Source organism: Erpetoichthys calabaricus, chromosome 17 (genome assembly GCF_900747795.2).
Source record: "Erpetoichthys calabaricus chromosome 17, fErpCal1.3, whole genome shotgun sequence".
In the NCBI taxonomy this organism is placed as follows: Eukaryota; Metazoa; Chordata; class Cladistia; order Polypteriformes; family Polypteridae; genus Erpetoichthys; species Erpetoichthys calabaricus.
The window spans coordinates 41797786-41817522 of NC_041410.2; the positions used below are offsets into that span (position 1 = coordinate 41797786).

The following is a 19737-nucleotide window of genomic DNA, read 5'->3' on the forward strand; positions in this document are numbered from 1 at the left end:
ATTTTGGAACAAAGTGCTTTGGACTGATGAGACAAAAGTTGAGTTATTTAGTCATAACAAAAAGCGCTTTGCATGGCAGAAGAAGAGCACCGCATTCCAAGAAAAACACCAGCTACCTACTGTCAAATTTGGTGGAGGTTCCATCATGCTGTGGGGCTGTGTGGCTAGTTCAGGGACTGGGGCCCTTGTTAAAGTCGAGGATCGGATGAATTCATCCCAATATCAACAAATTCTTCAGGATAATGTTCAAGCATTAGTCACAAAGTTGAAGTTACTCAGGGGTTGGATATTCCAACAAGACAATGACCCAAAACATAGTTCGAAATCTACAAAGACATTCATGCAGACAGAGAAGAACAATGTTCTGGAATGGCCGTCACAGTCCCCTGACTTGAATATCATCGAAAATCTATGGGATGATTTGAAGCAGGCTGTCCATGCTCCGCAGCCATCAAATGTAACTGAACTGGAGAGATTTTGTATGGAAGAATGGTCAAAAATACCTCCATCCAGAATCCAGACACTCATCAAAGGCTATAGGAGGCATCTAGATGCTGTTATACAGTAATCCCTCCTCCATCGCGGGGGTTGCGTTCCAGAGCCACCCGCGAAATAAGAAAATCCGCGAAGTAGAAACCATATGTTTATATGGTTATTGTTATATTGTCATGCTTGGGTCACAGATTTGCGCAGAAACACAGGAGGTTGTAGAGAGACAGGAACGTTATTCAAACACTGCAAACAAACATTTGTCTCTTTTTCAAAAGTTTAAACTGTGCTCCATGACAAGACAGAGATGACAGTTCTGTCTCACAATTAAAAGAATGCAAACATATCTTCCTCTTCAAAGGAAACAGAGACTAAAGCAAACAAATCAATAGGGCTGTTTGGCTCTTAAGTATGCGAAGCACCGCCGGTACAAAGCTGTTGAAGGCGGCAGCTCACACCCCCTCAGTCAGGAGCAGGAAGAGAGAGAGAGAGACAGAGTCAAAAATCAATACGTGCCCTTTGAGCTTTTAAGTATGCGAAGCAACGTGCAGCATACTTAAAAGCTGCACACAGAAGGTAGCAACATGAAGATAATCTTTCAGCATTTTTAGACGAGCGTCCGTATCGTCTAGGTGTACGAACAGCCCCCCTGCTCACACCCCCTACGTCAGGATCACAGATAGTCAGCGCAAGAGAGAGAGAAAGAAAAGTAAGTTGGGTAGCTTCTCAGCCATCTGACAATAGCGTCCGTTGTATGAAATCAACTGGGCAAACCAACTGAGGAAGCATGTACCAGAAATTAAAAGACCCATTGTCCGCAGAAATCCGCGAACCAGCAAAAAATCCGCGATATATATTTAAATATGCTTACATATAAAATCCGCGATAGAGTGAAGCCGCGAAAGGCGAAGCGCGATATAGCGAGTGATCACTGTATTTGCAAAAGGAGGCTCAACTAAGTATTGATTTAATAACTCTGTTGGGGTGCCAAATTTATGTACCTGTCTAATTTTGTTATGATGCATATTGCATATTTTCTGTTAATCCAATAAACTTAATGTCACTGCTGAAATACTACTGTTTCCAAAAGGCATGTCATATATTAAAAGGAAGTTGCTACATTGGAAGCTCAGCCAATGATAAATAAAAATCCAAAGAATTAAGAGGGGTTCCCGAACTTTTTCATATGACTGTACTTTTCAAACATTATTAAGCCGCTTCATATGCCAAATATGCCTAGAAGCTATGTTTAATGTGTGAACAATATCCATTTTAATTTAAGGTGGATTTTTTTTTCTAAATGCATGTGAAGTTTCAGAGTGGATCCATTGTAACACTAAAGAACCCAAAAGCCTAATTATTTGGTCGTTTGAAGTTGGACTGCTCACACCATGTTATGTTAAGTTCATTAGTAATCAAAAAATATCTTTTTTTTTTTACTTCTTTTTTGACCTGAATATTTTATTGATAAAAGTGTTGTGTTGTTTCTGTTATTTTAGTTGTATTTTTTTCATATACTAGTGTTTTCAAATGCTACGTATCGAGAGAGAGAGGTTAGGAGCATGCGCTGACCCCAGATTAGGACCCGAGTGCAGCCATGCAATGGGTGACACCTCAGCACCTCACTAGTTCAGATGGAATGGAACCAGTGTGAGGTTTTTTATGGTAGCCAGAGTGCCAGTTCAGAGTAGAGTCTCTTTTGGCATTTATGGGATTCAAACCGGAAACCTTCCAATTACCAGTGCAAATCCCTAGCCTCAGAGCCACCACTCCGCCCTGTGTACTATGTACTGTATGTACTATAACTTTACACAATAAATTGCACTTATTCATATGCTCATTTGAATTATTTGGACAATTTTTTTAATATACTTTATTAATCCCTGATGAAAAATTGTCTTTTCGGATGACCTTTGGAGGTCACAATCATTAGATTAATCAATAACATAGTCAATGGATTAATTATTTACAAAATAATTGTTTGTGGCAGCCCTAGTATGGATATATACATTAATGTGCCCTGATGGACTGGTGCCTTATCCAGGAATGGTTCAAACCAATGCTGCCAGGACAAGAACTTACTTGCTACAACCTTAAACTGTAGGTGTAGATTAAAACATATGGATGAAATATAAAATATTTGCAAAATATTTAATATCTAATATAGAATTAATTTATAAATGCATTACATTAATGTCTTGGTCATTATTTACTTTCATGACGAGTATCATCACAAAGTAAGTCATAGGACTCCAATATGACACAATTGAAACAATTCAGTGCATTTAGAACCTAAAGAAAGGGATGTGACAATAGCAGGGGTTCCACTATGTAGTGAAACTCTCATGATGGTTTCTGACAGTCGATAAATCTGAAGGGATGTGTCATCTCTGTGAAACACAGGCAGCCTGGTTTACACAGAACTACACAAGTGCCAGATTGCAGGGCCAGGCTTTATAGGAGTTCTGCAGTGTATGATCACACATTGGCATTGTTTTAAGCTAGAGTGGTGACATCTTGAAAATGCTTCTGAAATGGATTGAAGACCAGTGCAGTAGGATAGTTTATGGGAGTCATGTGATCATCACAGTGTTGGAATGTTACTCATTAAACATGCTAAACATCCAGAGTACATTTCAGAACTTCTGTAACAATTGCATCGTCTTTACTTTTAGCGATTTGGTCTGATCAGTTTATTGTGGGTTTCTCTTTATTAGTGTATGAGATGTGTGGTGTGAATGTGTTTTTTATTTAAATACTTTGATCACATAATCTTAATGTCAATTAATATTTGTTTTTTAGATCCAGCCCCGAAGATATTTACAAAAACTTCCTCTCCAGGCCAACTTTTACCCAATGCCAACCATGGCCTACATACAGGACAGCCAGCATCGGCTCACATTTCATACTGCACAGGCTTTGGGTGCGACCAGTCTTGAGAATGGTAAGCAGTCGCAAGCTGTTCATCACTAGATTTGTGGTGGGAATGTCCAGCAAATGTTATCCAAAAGTTTTGGATTATAAAATCCCAGTAATATTTTACAGGTCAGCTAGAAGTGATTTTGGATAGAAGACTAATGCAAGATGATAACCGTGGCCTAGGACAGGGTTTAAAGGATAACAAGAGAACAATCAACCAATTCAGAATCCTGCTGGAGAAACGGGCCACATCCAACAAGGTGAATTAAGTTTGAGTTGTGCAGTTTTTTCTTTTTCGTATAATTATGTTGTTTTTCCTTCTTGGATTCCACTGACCTGCTGTTAGGTTGATAACAGAACTGGTAACTAGAGATGCTCTAATCAGATTTTTTTTAAGGTTTAGGTTGATAACAGAACTGGTAACTAGAGATGTTCTAATCAGATTTTTTTAAGGTCAGTACCGATCGTCAATTTTTTGTTACTGGATCGGCCGATTCTGATACCGATTCTAATTTATATCTTTTTTCCAAGCTTCTCCATAACCAGACACAGGGAAGTCTTATATCCCATATTAAGATTTTGACTTTGATATTTTTATAATTAAACTATAGACCACAGGTGTTAACTGGGGCTGAAAAGACCTGTTTACTGATCACCAATAGAGTCTTTTGTAGTGAAAAATTGGCTTATGGGTCGGACTATCCCTACTGGTAAGTCTGTGTGCAAAATATTTTCATTAGAGCTAAAGTCTACTGAAACTTCAGAAAAGTAGGATCCAGTATTATATCGATTGTGCAATGGATCCCAATTAACTGATAAACTTTAAAGACAAATATAACCAATACTGTATATGATTGTAGAGTCATTATTTTCATGTGTACCAAGTACAGTGAAATCCTTACTTGCATGTGCTAATCAGCAAGCAAAACATCACTCTGATTAACATATGACTGCCTTACCTCAAAACCTCTGTCTTTTCTTACCTTAAAAATCTCAGAACATTATGGACAAAATGATAAAATCCTGGGATTTCCTACCAAATCCTAAACATATGCAGGTTAGGCTCATTGGCAGCTCAGTAATTTCCTGTGTGTGTGTGTATGTGAGAGAGAGAGAGAATATGATGATGATGATGGTGAACTGGCACCTTTCCATGGATGTTTTCTGCCTTACACCTCACTTCGTCAGGATAGGCTCTGGTCCATTGTAACCCTGGAGGTGTATAATGTGCTGGCATATAAGTGGAAGTAAACTTTATAAGACTAGATTGAATTTAGTCAAGCATTCTTCTATTTTTTTTTATCTCTCTAGGAAATTCTTTACAGTGAGCAAAAAAAATGACTGATTGTTTAAAACAAGGACGCATTTTACTGAGTTCACATTTCTTCCTGACTGCTTTGTGTTAAGTAGCAGTGTATCTCTTCTTCATGCCTTGCTTGTTATGGCTACTAGATAACTTTATCAGTCCAGTGTTCCAGTGTCTGATTACTACAGTATGCAATTATTTTTCTCTTATCCCTATCACATTAATTTTCTTTTCATTTCCTGTCACTTCCATTGCCCCTTCATTAATCTCTGCTCAGCCTGTTGGCTTCTTCGCCAAAGTTGCCTCCTTGTTTCATTCCATCATCTCCTACATCTTTGGAGCCAGTGCCCAAGAGGTAACATTTTTGTCAGCTGAGGTCAAGTTTGACCTTTGAACCATTTGTGCATTAGTTTGTAGTATTTGTACTGTACCTTAGAGGTTTTTTGATCAGATGCCCTAGACCTTTTGTGCCATGTTTTTGTGGATCTAGTTTTAGCCGACTAGCCGTTTCATTATCATGCAGGGTGACACTTAAAGAAGGTGTTTATATGTAATTTAACCTCACTGATCAATAACCGCTCCCCCCTGTCTGCTGATAAAGGAAAGCTGATCTAAGTGATCAGGGTAAACAGGCAGCTGTGGCATGGAGGAAGGGAGGTCATCACAAGAAATGCTGTAAGTCAGAGCCTGTAAGGTTTGAGAGATGGTGAAGCTTTTCAGTCGCCTGCTAATGGATATATAACAGTGGGGTGGCAGCTTTAAACTCTTTGCTGTTGCATCCTCTACAGACAGTGACATGTTATTTTCTTTAACAAGAGAGTAATAAGCTTTTTCTTTTTTTTTTATTCCTTCTCTGTAGGTGCAGGATAGTCGGCCTGTTAGCTTCCCCTCTTTGCTTAGTCACTTTACTTCAATGTTCCTAAACCATGGAGTTGTAGCCATGCCAGTTTCTCCAAAGAAGCGTGGAGTGCCACCATTGCAGTCCTTCAGCCCTCTGGCTAGTCCTGTCCCATGCGACTTCCACCTGTTGAACCTACGCACTCTCGAAAATCAGGCAGGTTTTTAATTTTGTATCGGGTCAAATACTCTAGAAGACAACGTGGTTAAGTGTTTCATGAATTTCAGCGCAGACAGTGGATCATGGATCTGTGTATGAATATGGTGCATTCCACAAATAAACTTGTGTAAACGGATGTTAAAAAGATGGGAATTCAAACTCTGACATCAGAGGAGTTTTATCAGCAAATACTCAAGATAGAAAATGCTGCCTCTGCAGCTGTATAGTAATGTGTTCAAAGAAATGGCTTAATACTCTTTTAAGAATTATCTTTACAGTGTTTGTGATATCTTTGCTGAGCTGGTGGGGACCGTCTTAGCCAAGTGTGTGATTTGCTTTATGAATGATGATGTTTACATTTCTGATTCATCTAATGGACACATATGATGTATTTCAGGAGGAGGTAAGCCCATCTCTGGACACTGCACTTTTGCTCCATCGGAAAGGATTTGACTGTGGTTTGGAGGCTAAGAATTTAGGCTTCAACTGTACCACCAACCAAGGAAAGGTAGGAGAAATATACATGAGCTTATTAAGTTTGGATTTTGAGGAGCAGGCTATAAAGTAGCAAAATCATACTGTCCTGTTGTAGTAATAACAATTTATACTATTCTGAAAGGCTCTTTTTATAGACATTAATTTGCAATGGTGATGGACAGGTTAACAGATGAGATTAGACAGGAGTCCCCTTGGACTGTGATGTTTGCTGATGACATTGTTACCTGTATCATGAGTAGGGAGCAGGTTGAGGAGACCCTGGAGAGGTGGAGATATGCTCTAGAGAGGAGAGGAATGAAGGTCAGTAAGAACAAGACAGAATACATGTGTGTAAATGAGAGGGAGGTCAGTGGAATGGTGAGGATGCAAGGAGTAGAGTTGGTGAAGGTGGATGAGTTTAAATACTTGGGATCAACAGTACAGAGTAATAGGGATTGTGGAAGAGAGGTGAGAAAGAGAGTACAGGCAGGGTGGAATGGGTGGAGAAGAGTGTCAGGAGTAATTTGTGACAGACGGGTATCAGCAAGAGTGAAAGGGAAGGTCTACCGTATGGTAATAAGACCAGCTATGTTATATGGGTTGGAGACGGTGGCACTGACCAGAAAGCAGGAGACAGAGCTGGAGGTGGCAGAGTTAAAGATGCTAAGATTTGCATTGGGTTTGAAGATGATGGATAGGATTGGAAATGAGGACATTAGGGAGTCATCTCAAGTTAGACGGTTGGGAGACAAAGTCAGAGAGGCGAGATTACGTTGATTTGGACATGTGCAGAGGAGTGATGCTGAGTATATTTGGAAAAGTATTTTAAAGACAGAGCTGCCAGGGAAGAGGAAGGCCTAAGAGAAGGTTTATGGATGTGGTGAGAGAGGACATGTAGGTGATGGGTGTAACGGAACAAGATGCAGAGGACAGAAATATTTGGAAGAAGATGATCCGCTGTGGCAACCCCTAACAGGAGCAGTCGAAAGAAGAAGAATGCCAAGTAGCACTTGTTGTTCTAATTTCTTTATCTGTTGTGTAACATTCATTAGGTTTCTATATGTTAAACATTTAATTTATTCTTTGTTCTTTTTCATACTGCAGCTCTTTCTTTCTGGATTATTTCAAAATCTGGATCTACTTTCCATTCAGCCCATGACGCTATCTCTAATGCATGACGGTCCTTCCCTCTCTAATGTTTCTCAGATCCGAATGGAACCCATGGAGATCTCTTCATTTCGCCTGCGTTTTCGCTAATAGCACTTGGACTTGTATGTTGCAAAGTAAAAAAAAAAAATAATAATCACTGTGGAAATACATGGAAGCAAAACTTGAAAACTGAAACAAGACTGCTGTATCAGTGAGTAGTATGTGATGAGAGAGATTCTGGCACACGTCTGTTGCCCCATTTACACTGCACAACTTTATAGAGTGGGCGTTGTTGCAGCAGGTGCTAAATGGTTAATTTCAAACACTAAATGCTCTGAGGATTAGTAGCAGAAACATTGCACAGCTGGCACAGGTTTGTTGCTTTACAGTTTAGTGCCTCTGGGTTCAGCAGTTGTACTTTTAAACTGTAATACAGCAGTGCAGGTAATCATTTTAAATTGCTCCATCTAATTCTATTTTATAAGATAGACCTACTGTTTTTTTTCAGCTGGAAGTGGATTATGAGTGATTTATCATCGTATGGACTCCTTTATAAACGTGACTTGTCCGATACTGTGAATTAAGCCTCATCTTTAAGTCCAGGCTGCTGCAGAAAGCTCTTGGCTCTGGGATGTGGCCGCTGGCCAGGTCAGTGTGGCCTGCAGCAGGATTGTCTGAACTAGCTGGGGCTACTGCTGATTTAGTTGATGTGTACTTAAATTAAGTTGGTGTGACTGCTGAACTGATCCAGCAGTCATTTAAAGTTTATGAAGTGACGTTTCTGGAGTTGAGCAAGGGCTTCACAGTTTAGTTTAATTTCCAAATGGAAGTTTAAAAATAATTGTGAGGATAATGATGATCTCTCTGTCTCCTTTTAAAGCTTGTAAAGGGACATGGATCATCAATATGTTTGGATCTCAAGTATGCACACATCTCTAGCTGGTGCATTGGAAAACCATACATATGAAATGAAATATGTGTTTGAGCACTCAGAACGCCATGCTTCAGTCCAGGTACCTTTATAAACAGGAAATAATTGTTGTGCTACATATATAAAAGTTCTGTTTGTCTCCTCCACCCCCAGGAATGTCTCGGTGAGCGTCAAGTCCAAACCAAAAGTGCAAGTGCATTGAACTGTGGGGGACTTTTGTTGCTGATGCTAAGTCAGTAATCTGAAATTGAGCACGCTGAATGTTTATGGGGTGGTTATCATCCCTCATCTCTGGGAGTGGGGGAGTTTATTTTTTGTGATAAGTTGCAATATTTCACACAATGTGAGGATTTTTGTATATTTGTTTTGGATATGGTTAAAGTGTGTAAAAAAAGAAAAAAAGGCACTTTCATCTCTTTAACCAAACTTTAAAGTCAGTACATGAGAATTGGACAATTTGAACGCAAAGTCTTGGGTTATTTTTAATCAGTTACTAGATGAACAAGAACAGGATTTCTTTTTTGTTATATAGTGGTGATGTGTTCCAGACACTAACACAAATAGAATCATCTTTCTTTGCACTGTTCCCATTCACCTGTGTTGTGCTTTTTTCTTTGTAGACCATAATATTCACACGGATACAAAACAAAATTAATTTGCTTCAATTCTTTGATAAAAATGATTGAGCCAAATTAAACTCCGTTATCCACTCCTGTACAATAATGTAAGAATCATAATACAAATGTGTGATTTAATAACCTGTATCTTATAGAAAGTGAAAAGCAGGTAAAATCTGTAGAAATGCTTCATACAGTTTTTAAATAAATGATGACGTAAACAGAATCAGTTCACTCTTCTGTTGCTTCCAGGTATCTTGTTTTTTGTAATGTATTTCCTTTGGTTCTGCATATTTTGTAATAGCAAGTAATGAATTATTGCAAAAGTAAATAAAATAGAACTTTAAAGATCACTTATTGTCGTTTACCTAACTCCAGTACGACATGTGAATTAGCTGGTCGATTTAAACCCAAGCTCAAGTCTTGTGTTGCACACAGGATGTCAGTTTGCACAAGTCAGTGAACATAAGCCACACAAAAGGGGATGCAATGTACTGGCACCCTGTCCTGCACCCAACACTTGCTGGGATGCCGCTTTCCTACAACCCTATTTAGGATAAAACAGGTTTGGAAAATGGATGGATGAATGGTTTACAACATTTGGAACTCCCAGCATCCTTTGGTGACATTTCCACAGTTTGTTCCCCAATCGTATTATATTTGTGAGTAGCAATTATATATTCTTTATCTAGCGATGTAAGGAAACAGGTAAAAAAACAAGTCCAATACTTTAACTAAAATGAAGTTGATGTTTATTTTTCACTTCAATAAACCTTATTATGTTATTTACATTATCTGAAGCCATAACTATTATAAATGTTTACAGTACATTGTTTTTGGCCACAAATCCCTAAAAGCTGCAAGCACTAATCAAGTTTGGTTGTTGGAAAAGTTCACATGAAAACAAAACAAGCTTATATGACATTTTACTCGTACCATATTCAGAAAGGAGAAAAGGATTTTTCATGAAACAGGTTGATTTTTACACTGTGAGCTTTTGAAAACCCTCCCACTGTTTGTTAGGTACCACAGAATGCCAGTGGTGTCGATGGCTGCTCATCTAGTTCTGCGGTGGATGTTGTACAACTCCTTGTGAATCACGGCGAATGTGGGCCTCTTCCTGGGGTCGTACTCCCAGCAGCGACATATGAGGTTGTAAATATCCGCAGGGCAACCATCTGGGGCTGGCATGCGATAACCTAGGGGTATGAAGCAAAGGGTTGCATTATGTAGGACAGAAAGTTATAGATTGAGAGCATGACACAACTTACTTAACCAAATAAAGGTGTATTTAGTTTGTACATGCGTATAGCCCAGGTTTAAAGCTTTTGTGCTATTGAGGATAAAATAGTACAGATAACATGTCCTAGTTTCAAAGTTACCAAGAAGCAAAATTTGAGAATCATGCCCATGACCCTTAACTGAATTCAGCAGATTTGAGAATTTGTCAATTTTTCAATGGCAAACTTGGTGCTTGGTGACTTCTTACCTTCATTTTCCTATTACAACTTAATCTGGTGATCTCTCTCTCTCTCTCTCTCTCTCTCTCTCTCTCTCTCTCTATCTCTATATCTCTATATCTATATATATATATATATATATATATATATAGTCAGTGTGTGTACATATGTATGTTCCAGCATCACTTCCATACGGCTTGAGCGATTTTCATGAAACTTGGGACACGTTTCTCATTGGCTGACTAAGAATACTGTAGGGTGATATCAATCCTAACCCACCCCATTCTGGATTATCATCCAGTTGACACTCTGCACGACCACCAGAGGGCAAACTGGAGGCGACTGCCAGCATTCTTTGTTTGTGCACCACCACACTGCGCCCCTGTTGCTTCTGAAATTAAATACAGTTGGCCGGTTCTGAGCGTCAACTGGATGATAACATACAGACCGCAAGACAAGCACATTAGTGAGTCTTCATTGTTTATTAATTTGTTTTTATTTTGAAAGTTGTGTGTTTTTTTTTTTATTATTATATTTTTCTCAAACAATTAAAAAAAACACTTTATTTTCCTCCCGGGCAATGCTGGGTATTTCAGCTAGTTACTTATAAAATGAAAGGATGCTTAGCCAAATGATAGCAAGCAGCTCAATGCAGTGGTTCTCATGGTACAGCCCTGCTTTTGACCCCCTAAACTCAAATCAGACAGCAAAGAGACCCTATACCAGCGTTTCTCAACCTTTAAGTATTTGCAACCTGAGTTTTCATAACAGTTTTAATCGCGCCCCCCCTAACATTTTTTTTGAAAGGAGCCCACTAATACCAATTTGTTCTTTTTTAATTACTGTAATGATATATCCTAGATGCATATTTTATTATACCTACTTAACTTTTATCGACATTTATCTAACTCTATATTTATTTTTCTAGTATCAGAATGTAGTTCAAGTTAATTTGTTTTGGTTTCAATAGATGTATTTTTCATATTTTCAATTCTTTTTTCTTCGCATCTTCGCGCCCCCTTTTTTGTTACTTCAGGGAGGCGCGCCCCACAGTTTGAGAACCGCTTCTCTATACACTGGCATCGACACACATCTAGGACAATATTTATCAACTCTAGCTAGTCCTGGTCCAGAACTTGCAAATATGAACTTTTGTAGCCTTATTTGAAGCCACATATTGGATTTTGTAGCTGTATGGTCACAAGCGGTAAAGACAACCTCATCCAGTCTGATTTGTAAACACAAGAGCTTCTGAAGACCACAGACTGTATCCCTTCACTTTTGACTGCAAACATAACATGACATTTCCAATTTAGGGTGGCATAGGAGAGGAGGGTCTTTGGGTGGAGCCTGTTCTGGCAACATTTAAAACAAGGCAGCAAGCAAATCTGAAGAAGGTGCTAGATCCATCACAATCCACGTGTTCAGAATCGCTGAATAACCAAACATGCCAGTCTTTGGAACAGTTAGGAGAAAACTGTTACAGACACAGGGAGAACATGTAGACTTTACACAGGCGACAACTTGGAATGGGATTCAAAAATGAGGATGCGGAGTCTGTGTGGCAATCCCACTAACCAGCATGCCACGGTGCTACCCTTCTTGACCTCTTTTTATATAATGGTCATGATTACTGACATGACCACAGTGATTGGGCAGGACTGTAAAAACGATAAGACTGCATACAGTAGTTCAGGGGTGGGCAAAGTCGTTCCTGGAGGGCCGCAGTGGCTGCAGGTTTTTGTTCCAACCCAATTGCTTAATAAGAAGCACTTACTGCTCAAGTAACACTAGTGCTTCACTTTAGTGGCCTCGCTCGTTAAAATTTTGAACCCTTATTGCTTATTTTAAACAGCTGTATTCTTGGTTTTTAATTGCTCCTAATTAGCAATAACATGCAAATGACAAAAGAGACCAGCATTTCTCCATTTAGCTTTTTACCGTTTACACTTGTGTGTATTTACTGTGCACTATTTGGTTAAATTAAATACTTGGAAGGAAAGTGGAAGAGAAAAAAGTGAAGGACTGAGAATTACTCATCCGTTTTAGATTGCAAATCATTTGGATGATATCCTTAGAAAGGAAAAAAAAATAGGATACAAGAATGACTTAACATGGCAAAGTTAAAGCACTAACAAGCCATGAAGTTAAATTATTGGCAACAATTGTTTTCTAATTAAGTAATTGGGTTGGAACAAAAACCTGCAGCCACTGCGGCCCTCCAGGACTGACTTTGCCCACCCCTGCTTTATATCATGGGTGTCGAACTCTGGTCCTGGAGGGCCACAGTGGCTGCAGGTTTTCATTCTAACCATCTTCTTCATTAGTGACCAGTTTTTACTGCTAATTAACTTCTTTTGCCTTAGTTTTAATTAACTTGACTCAAGCCCCTTAATTGTCTTTTTCCTTAATTAGCAGCCAAACAATAATGAGACTCAGAACAAGCTGCCATGTGACCAGCTCACCTGTGCCCATCACAAAATATCTGAAAATAAAGAAAGGTGATGGTCTTGGTAAGGTTGATCTCTCAAATCACCAAATCAACAGTTCTGGAAATGTCTGATGTGGCAGAATGAGAGCGGCAACAAGCTATGGAATTAAATAATGGGCTTAATTAACAGCAAGATTTGGCTTCTCATTAAGAGATTGGTTGGAGTTTGAAATCCCAGTTCAGCTGGTCATCTGTTGGCTCGTTTCACGTCTCATTTCTGTTTGGTTGTCATTTAATGAAGAAAGGATTAAATTCAGAGGACGGAATCCTTAAAAACAAGGATATTAAACTGAAGGGAAAAGAAGTGAATTAGCAGTGGAAACTGCTCACTGATTAGGAAAAAGGTTAGAATGAAAACCTGCAGCCGCTGTGGCCCTCCAGACCCGGAGTTGGACACCCCTGCAGTAGTGAGTAAGCAAACCTGCTAAAACAGGGGTCCTCAATCACGGTCCTGGAGGGCCGCAGTGGCTGCCGGTTTTTGCTCCAACCCAGTTGCTTAATAAGAAGCACTCACTGCTCAAGTAACACTGCTTCACTTTAGTAGTCTCGCTCGTTAAGAGTTTGAACCCTTAGTGTTTATTTTAGTATTAAACAGCTGTATTCTTGGTTTTTAATTGCTCTTAATTAGCAATAACATGGAAATTACAAAAGAGACCAGCATTTCTCGATTTAGCTTGTTACTATTTACACTTGTGTGTATTTATCAGGCACTATTGGGTTTAATTAAATACTTGGAAGGAAAGTGACAAGTAAAAGTGAAGGACTGAGAATTATTCATACGTTTTAGCCTTCAGGTCATTTGATAACCTTAGAAAGGGGAAGAAAATCTCGGATATGAGAATGACCTGACATAGCAGAGCACTGACAAGCCATGAAATTAAATTATTTGCAAGAATTGCTTTCTAATTAAGCAACCGGGCTAGAACAAAAACCTGCAGCCACTGCGGCCCTCCAGGACTGTGATTGAGGACCCCTGTGCTAAAGACAACAACAACATTTCTGAGCACACAGACAGGAGTTCATTGTAATCCTTTTGAATGTTAACATTAGGAGATGCAGCTTGCAAACTCAATATTGACTTGTTGGATGTGTATACTGATCCCATTTCCTTTATTTATCATTTAAAACAGATGATACTTTATTAATGGTAAACAGTGGATAAATGATAATTATTTAAATTTGGAAAACAAAGTTTCTTTAATGGATGGCAACTTTGTATATAGTAATTCAATACTAAATACTCCTAAAAAGCCTGAATTTTAGTCCCGTGTTCTTTCATATGGATTCCTTCTCAGTCATTGCATTTCTGCTCCCTCCAGCTCCGACATTTTGCAAAAATGAAGGTGGTCTCTTTAGCTGCAGGTGTATTGATTTGTTTCATGCTGTAATGGTTTATAATCAGGCTTTTAAAATCACTTATTACTGTAGAACTAATTCAAACGTGACAACAAAGAAGCAAAACCATACAACTTTAGTCAGTTCACTAGATACTGATGAATGCACAATTCTGATTCTCACATATGAAGTCATAAACGGTTTATCACCCCTCACATGACAGAGCATATGGTGCTTGTGCTTCTGGGTGTGTGTGTAGGAATCTCAAGATGCAGACTTGATACTGAGAAGATATGCAGTAAAACTAGTGCTGGAGGCAGGACCTTTAGCAAAAGGGAAGACCCCCAACTCCCATCATTCTCAGCATCTAAATCGAGAGTCATTACATGGTTAGAGCTGCTGCTGAGACCATTTATATTGCTGTCTTTGTGCTTTTTTAAATAAAGGTACACATTTTTTATTTTCTTTAGCTTCTTGGGGTGTGTGGCTTGCCTTGGAGTGGAGGTTTTCGTCACATAAACATAAGCATGTTTTAACAACTCTTCCATCCAAATGAAATAGTGGTTGTTTGCCTGCAAAATACTAAATTGTAAGTTGCGGCTGACTTGGGACAGTTAGAAGTTTGTGATTTCTCGACTAAAGATGCACACTCTGAATTCCTTAATGACACCGACTTGTTAGTCACTCCAGGCACTGACTCAGCTAGATTAGCCCACAGAACTGCAGCGTCAAGGCCAGAGCAGCAGGCTCACAGTTTGGTTTTGCCCCATCCAGTAGGTTTGTTAATAATAGCTAAAGAGCCTTGTGTAAAGCAGTGCCCTCTGGAGCTGCAGAATAACTTTGACAACTGGCTCTTTGAAATCAATACACACACTGAGGAAAACAGCATATTAATAGACTGATGACTAACTTGAAAATATACAGTAAGCAATCCATCTGATATCCTCCATAATCTAAACAAAACAAGAAACCATAGTAGAAGAATGCACGCTCTGACTCCAGAATTCTCGCATCTGACTCCAGGGTGGTCCAGACACACCCATTCAAAACCTTAGCCCACCCCAAAACCAATGAGCGTCAGGGTCACTCTAATTTTAAATGTGGGCAATTCCTACAGAAAAAGAAAATGTACTAAAACATTTTCTTACTGGCTCATTTTCTTTTCTTTTAAAGTAGCATCATTTAAACACAGCATGTTCAGCTGTTCCCACACACACATTCCATAGTTGAGCTGCACTGCTGCATAATTAATATTTTAGTTCAACTATCTTATTACTACAGTTATTTATCAAAGCTTGCTGTTGTCCATTAATAGAATAGTTTGATAAAATTGTTTAGTCTATGATGTTCTGTTCAGTAAAGTTTTTGTTATGATAGGCTCTGACAAACCCAGATAAGCCGACTGTTCTCATATTACATCCAACTTATTGAAACGACTAGTTCTCATGTATGTGTGATTCACTCAGCTTACGACAATAGAGTTCACTTTCTCACAACAAAACTATAATTTTTCATGCTCTTTATAAATAATAGGCTTTATGTTACACACTCTCTTTCAGATTCCACATCAGCCAGCTGCTGCACTTCCAGCGCTGATATCAAAATGGACTAGCTGTGGCCTTTTTTCACCAATTGCTTCAAGACGTGCCCAGACTTTTGGTAAATGACATAAGTCACATTATTCAAACATTGTGTCAAACATCGGGATCTTAAAAGGAGAAGGGCTTCAAACAATATGTTTCAAGTTTCATCCACAATTACAAAGGTGAAATCGGGACGTATTAAAAACTTGTGTCTACTGTGAACTTACAGTCATGGCCGAAATTATCAGCACCCCTGGAATTTTTCCAGAAAATGCACCATTTCTCCCAGTAAACTGTTGCAATTACAAATGTTTTGGTATACACGTTTATTTCCTTTATGTGCATTGGAACAACACAAAAAAACATAGAAAAAAAAGCCAAATCTGACATCATTTCACACAAAACTCAAAAACCAGGCTGGACAAAATTATTGGCACCCTCAACTTAATATTTGGTTGCACGCCCTTTGGAAAAAATAACTGAAATCAAGCGCTTCCTATAACCATCAATAAGCTTGTTACACCTCTCAACTGGAATTTCCGGCCACTCTTCTTTTGCGAATTGCTCAAGGTTTCTCAGATTTGAAGGGCGCCTTCTCCCAACAGCAATTTTGAGATCTCTCCATAAGTGTTCAATCGGATTTAGATCCGGACTCATTGCTGGCCACTTCAGAACTCTCCAGCGCTTTGTCTTCAACCATTTCTGAGTGCTTTTAGAGGTATGTTTGGGGTCATTGTCCTGCTGGAACACCCATGACCTCTGACGCAGACCCGGCTTTCTGACACTGGGTCCTACATTGCGCCCCAATATCTTTTGGCAGTCTTCAGATTTCATGATGCCTTTCACACAGTCAAGGCATCCAGTGCCAGAGGCAGCTAAACATCCCCAAAACATCTTAGAACCTCCACCATGTTTGACTGTAGGTACTGTGTTCTTTTCTTCGTAGGCCTCATTTCGTTTTCTGTAAACAGTAGAATGATGAGCTTTACCAAAAAGCTCTACTCTGGACTCATCTGTCCACAAGACGTTTGCCCAGAAGGATTTTGGCTTCCTCAAGTACATTTTGGCAAACTCCAGTCTGGCTTTTTTATGTTTCTGTGTCAGCAGTAGGGTCCTCTTGGCTCTCCTGCCATAGCGTTTCATTTCGTTCAGATGTTGACGGATAGTTCGAGCTGACACTGTTGCACCCCTAGTCTGCAGAACAGCTTGAATATGTTTTGAAGTTGATTGGGGTTGTTTATCCACCATTCGGACTATCCTTTGTTGCATTCTTTTATCAATTTTTCTCTTCCGTCCACGTCCAGGGAGATTAGCTACAGTGCCATGTGTTGTGAACTTCTTGATTATGTTGCGCACAGTGGACAAAGGGACATGAAGATCTCTGGAGATGGACGTGTAGCCTTGAGATTGTTGATATTTTTCCACAATTTTTGTTCTCAAGTCCTCAGACAATTCTCTGCTCTTCTTTCTGTTCTCCATGCTCAGTGTAGCACACTCAGACACACAACAGAAAGGTTGAGTCAACTTTTCTCCATTTTAACTGGCTTCAGGTGTGATTGCTATATTGCCAGCACCTGTTTCTTGCCACAGGTGAGTTCAAATGAGCATCATATGCTTGAAATAAAACGATTTACCCACAATTTTGAAAAGGTGCCGATAATTTTGCCCGGCCCATTTTTGGAGTTCTGTGTGACATGATGTCAGATTTGGCTTTTTTTCTCTGTTCGTGTTGTTCCAATGCACATAAAGGAAATAAACATGTATATGCAAAAACATTTGTAATTGCAACAATTTTCTGGGAGAAATGGTGCATTTTCTTGGAAAATTCCAGGGGTGCCGATAATTTCGGGCATGACTGTACGTGGGACAAATACAGCATGTGATTACATTAGGATTAGGCTTCATTTAAAAAAAATAAATAAAAAGCAGAATTTCAATAATTAGTCATTAAACTTTCTGCAGGGATGGGTGAATATGTATGGCGCTGGACAAGTTATATCAGCCAGAGATGAGTCACCAAAAGAATGAGCTGGCATTACATCATCAATAGCAGGAGTGACCATAAAAACAGCAACTCTGCACAGTCACACGTGCAGTCCTTTTAAGGGTAGTGAGCCACCTCAAAGAGCCATGTAAAGAGCAGAGAATCCATCCATTGTGATGCTCACCACTGATACTACAATACATAATAACATGAATCTACTGGACATCGTGCCTTCTAAAAAAGCAAATATCTCTGTCTGAGCCAGCAAAATGGTGAATGCCAAACCGCTGCTTCATTGTAAGGGCCTCAATATGTTCCCTCAGCTGGAGGATCTCCTCTCTGAGAGACATCTTTTCATCAAGCACTAGGTTGACAACTGCTGGATCCGGAGCCAAAGCATAGTCGTGGTCCTTGAGGATTTTATCATCATCCCCCTCCTAGTCACATAAATGCAACAATATAAATCTGTTGTCCACTGGAAGAGTGACTATGACAGATCAGAGATGTGAACTGATACCATTGAAATATTGAAGCAGCTCACTCAGAGAGGATTCGTACCAATAACATACTGAGCCAGTGTTATTATGACATTTTTGACAAGAATGGGCCATTCAGACCAACAAGCTTGCCAGTCCTACTATCTAATTTCTCGAGATTTGAAGGTCCCTATAGTCCTTCTCTCTACCTTACTTCTTGATAATTTATTCTGCGTGTCTACAGTCATGGCTAAAAGTTTTGAGAATGACCTAAGTGTTGGTTTTCACAAAGTTTGCTGCTTCAGTGTTTTTAGATCTTTTTGTCAGATGTTTCTGTGGTATACTGAAGTATAATTACAAGCATTTCAAACGTTTCAAATGCTTTTATTGTCAATTCCATTAAGTTTATGCAAAGAGTCAGTATTTGCAGTGTTGGCCCTTCTTTTTCAAGACCTCTGCAGTCCACCCTGGCAGGCTGTCAATCAACTTCTGGGCCAAATTCTGACTGATGGCAGCCCATTCTTGCATAATCAATGCTTGGAGTTTGTCAGAATTTGTGGGTTTTTGTTTTTCCACCCAGCTCTTGAGGATTGACCACAAGTTCTCAATGGGATTAAGGTCTGGGGAGTTTCCCGGCCATGGACCCAAAATTTCAATGGTTTGTTCCCCGAGCCACTTAGTTATCACTTTTGCCTTATGGCCCGGTGCGCCATCATGCTGGAAAAGGCATTGTTGGTCACCAAACTGTTCTTGGATAGTTGGGAAATGCTTGTTTTGGAGGATGTTTGGGTCCCATTCCTTATTCATGGCTCAGGATTGTGAGTGAGCCCTGCACTCCCTTGGCTGAGAAGCAACCCCACACATGAATGGTCTCCGGATGCTTTACTGTTGGCATGACAAAAGGTGAGCAGCGCTACCATCAGCCCTTTCTTTTTTCCGAATGTCTCAAACAATCGGAAAGGGGATTCCTCAGAGAAAATGACTTTACCCCAGCAGCCCTCAGCAGTCCAATCCCTGTACCTTTTGCAGAATATCAGTCTGTCCCTGATGTTTTTCTTGGCTTCTTTGCTGCCCTTCTTGACACCAGGCCATCCTCCAAAAGTCTTTGCCTCACTGTGTGTGCAGATGCACGCACATCTGCCAGCTGCCATTCCTAAGCAGGCTGTACATTAGTGGTTCCCGCAGCTGAATCAACTTTAGGAGAAGGTCCTGGCGCTTGCTGGACTTTCTTGGTTGCCCTGAAGCCTTCTTCACAGCAGTAGTGGAAATGGGTTTTTTAGGATTAAAGTCATTTTCATGGCAAAGAGGGACTTTGCAATTAATTACAATTCATCTGATCTCTCTTCACAACATTCTGGAGGATATGCAAATTGGCATCATAAAAACTGAGGCAGCAAACTTTATGAAAATTAATATTTGTGTCATTCTCAAAACATTTGGCCACGACTGTATGGTTCTCTCTG

At 39.6% G+C, this 19737-nt stretch overlaps 2 protein-coding genes across 2 annotated transcripts in view; one reads left to right on the top strand and one right to left on the bottom strand.

Annotated features, from left to right (window-relative positions):
- The window catches only part of man2a2 (mannosidase, alpha, class 2A, member 2), a 77231-nt gene extending 67933 nt beyond the window's left edge, over positions 1-9298 (top strand). Inside the window, exons 19-24 of the mRNA XM_051920854.1 lie at positions 3292-3433; positions 3535-3668; positions 4992-5069; positions 5574-5768; positions 6169-6279; positions 7353-9298. Coding sequence (XP_051776814.1) covers positions 3292-3433; positions 3535-3668; positions 4992-5069; positions 5574-5768; positions 6169-6279; positions 7353-7505 — 813 coding nt within the window. The 3' untranslated portion in view covers positions 7506-9298. The remainder of the gene's footprint in view (positions 1-3291; positions 3434-3534; positions 3669-4991; positions 5070-5573; positions 5769-6168; positions 6280-7352) is intronic.
- Positions 9299-9680: 382 nt separating this feature from the next.
- The window catches only part of fes (FES proto-oncogene, tyrosine kinase), a 135018-nt gene continuing 124961 nt past the window's right edge, over positions 9681-19737 (bottom strand). Inside the window, exon 19 of the mRNA XM_028791400.2 lies at positions 9681-10144. Within this exon, the coding sequence (XP_028647233.1) occupies positions 10002-10144 (143 nt within the window). The 3' untranslated portion in view covers positions 9681-10001. The remainder of the gene's footprint in view (positions 10145-19737) is intronic.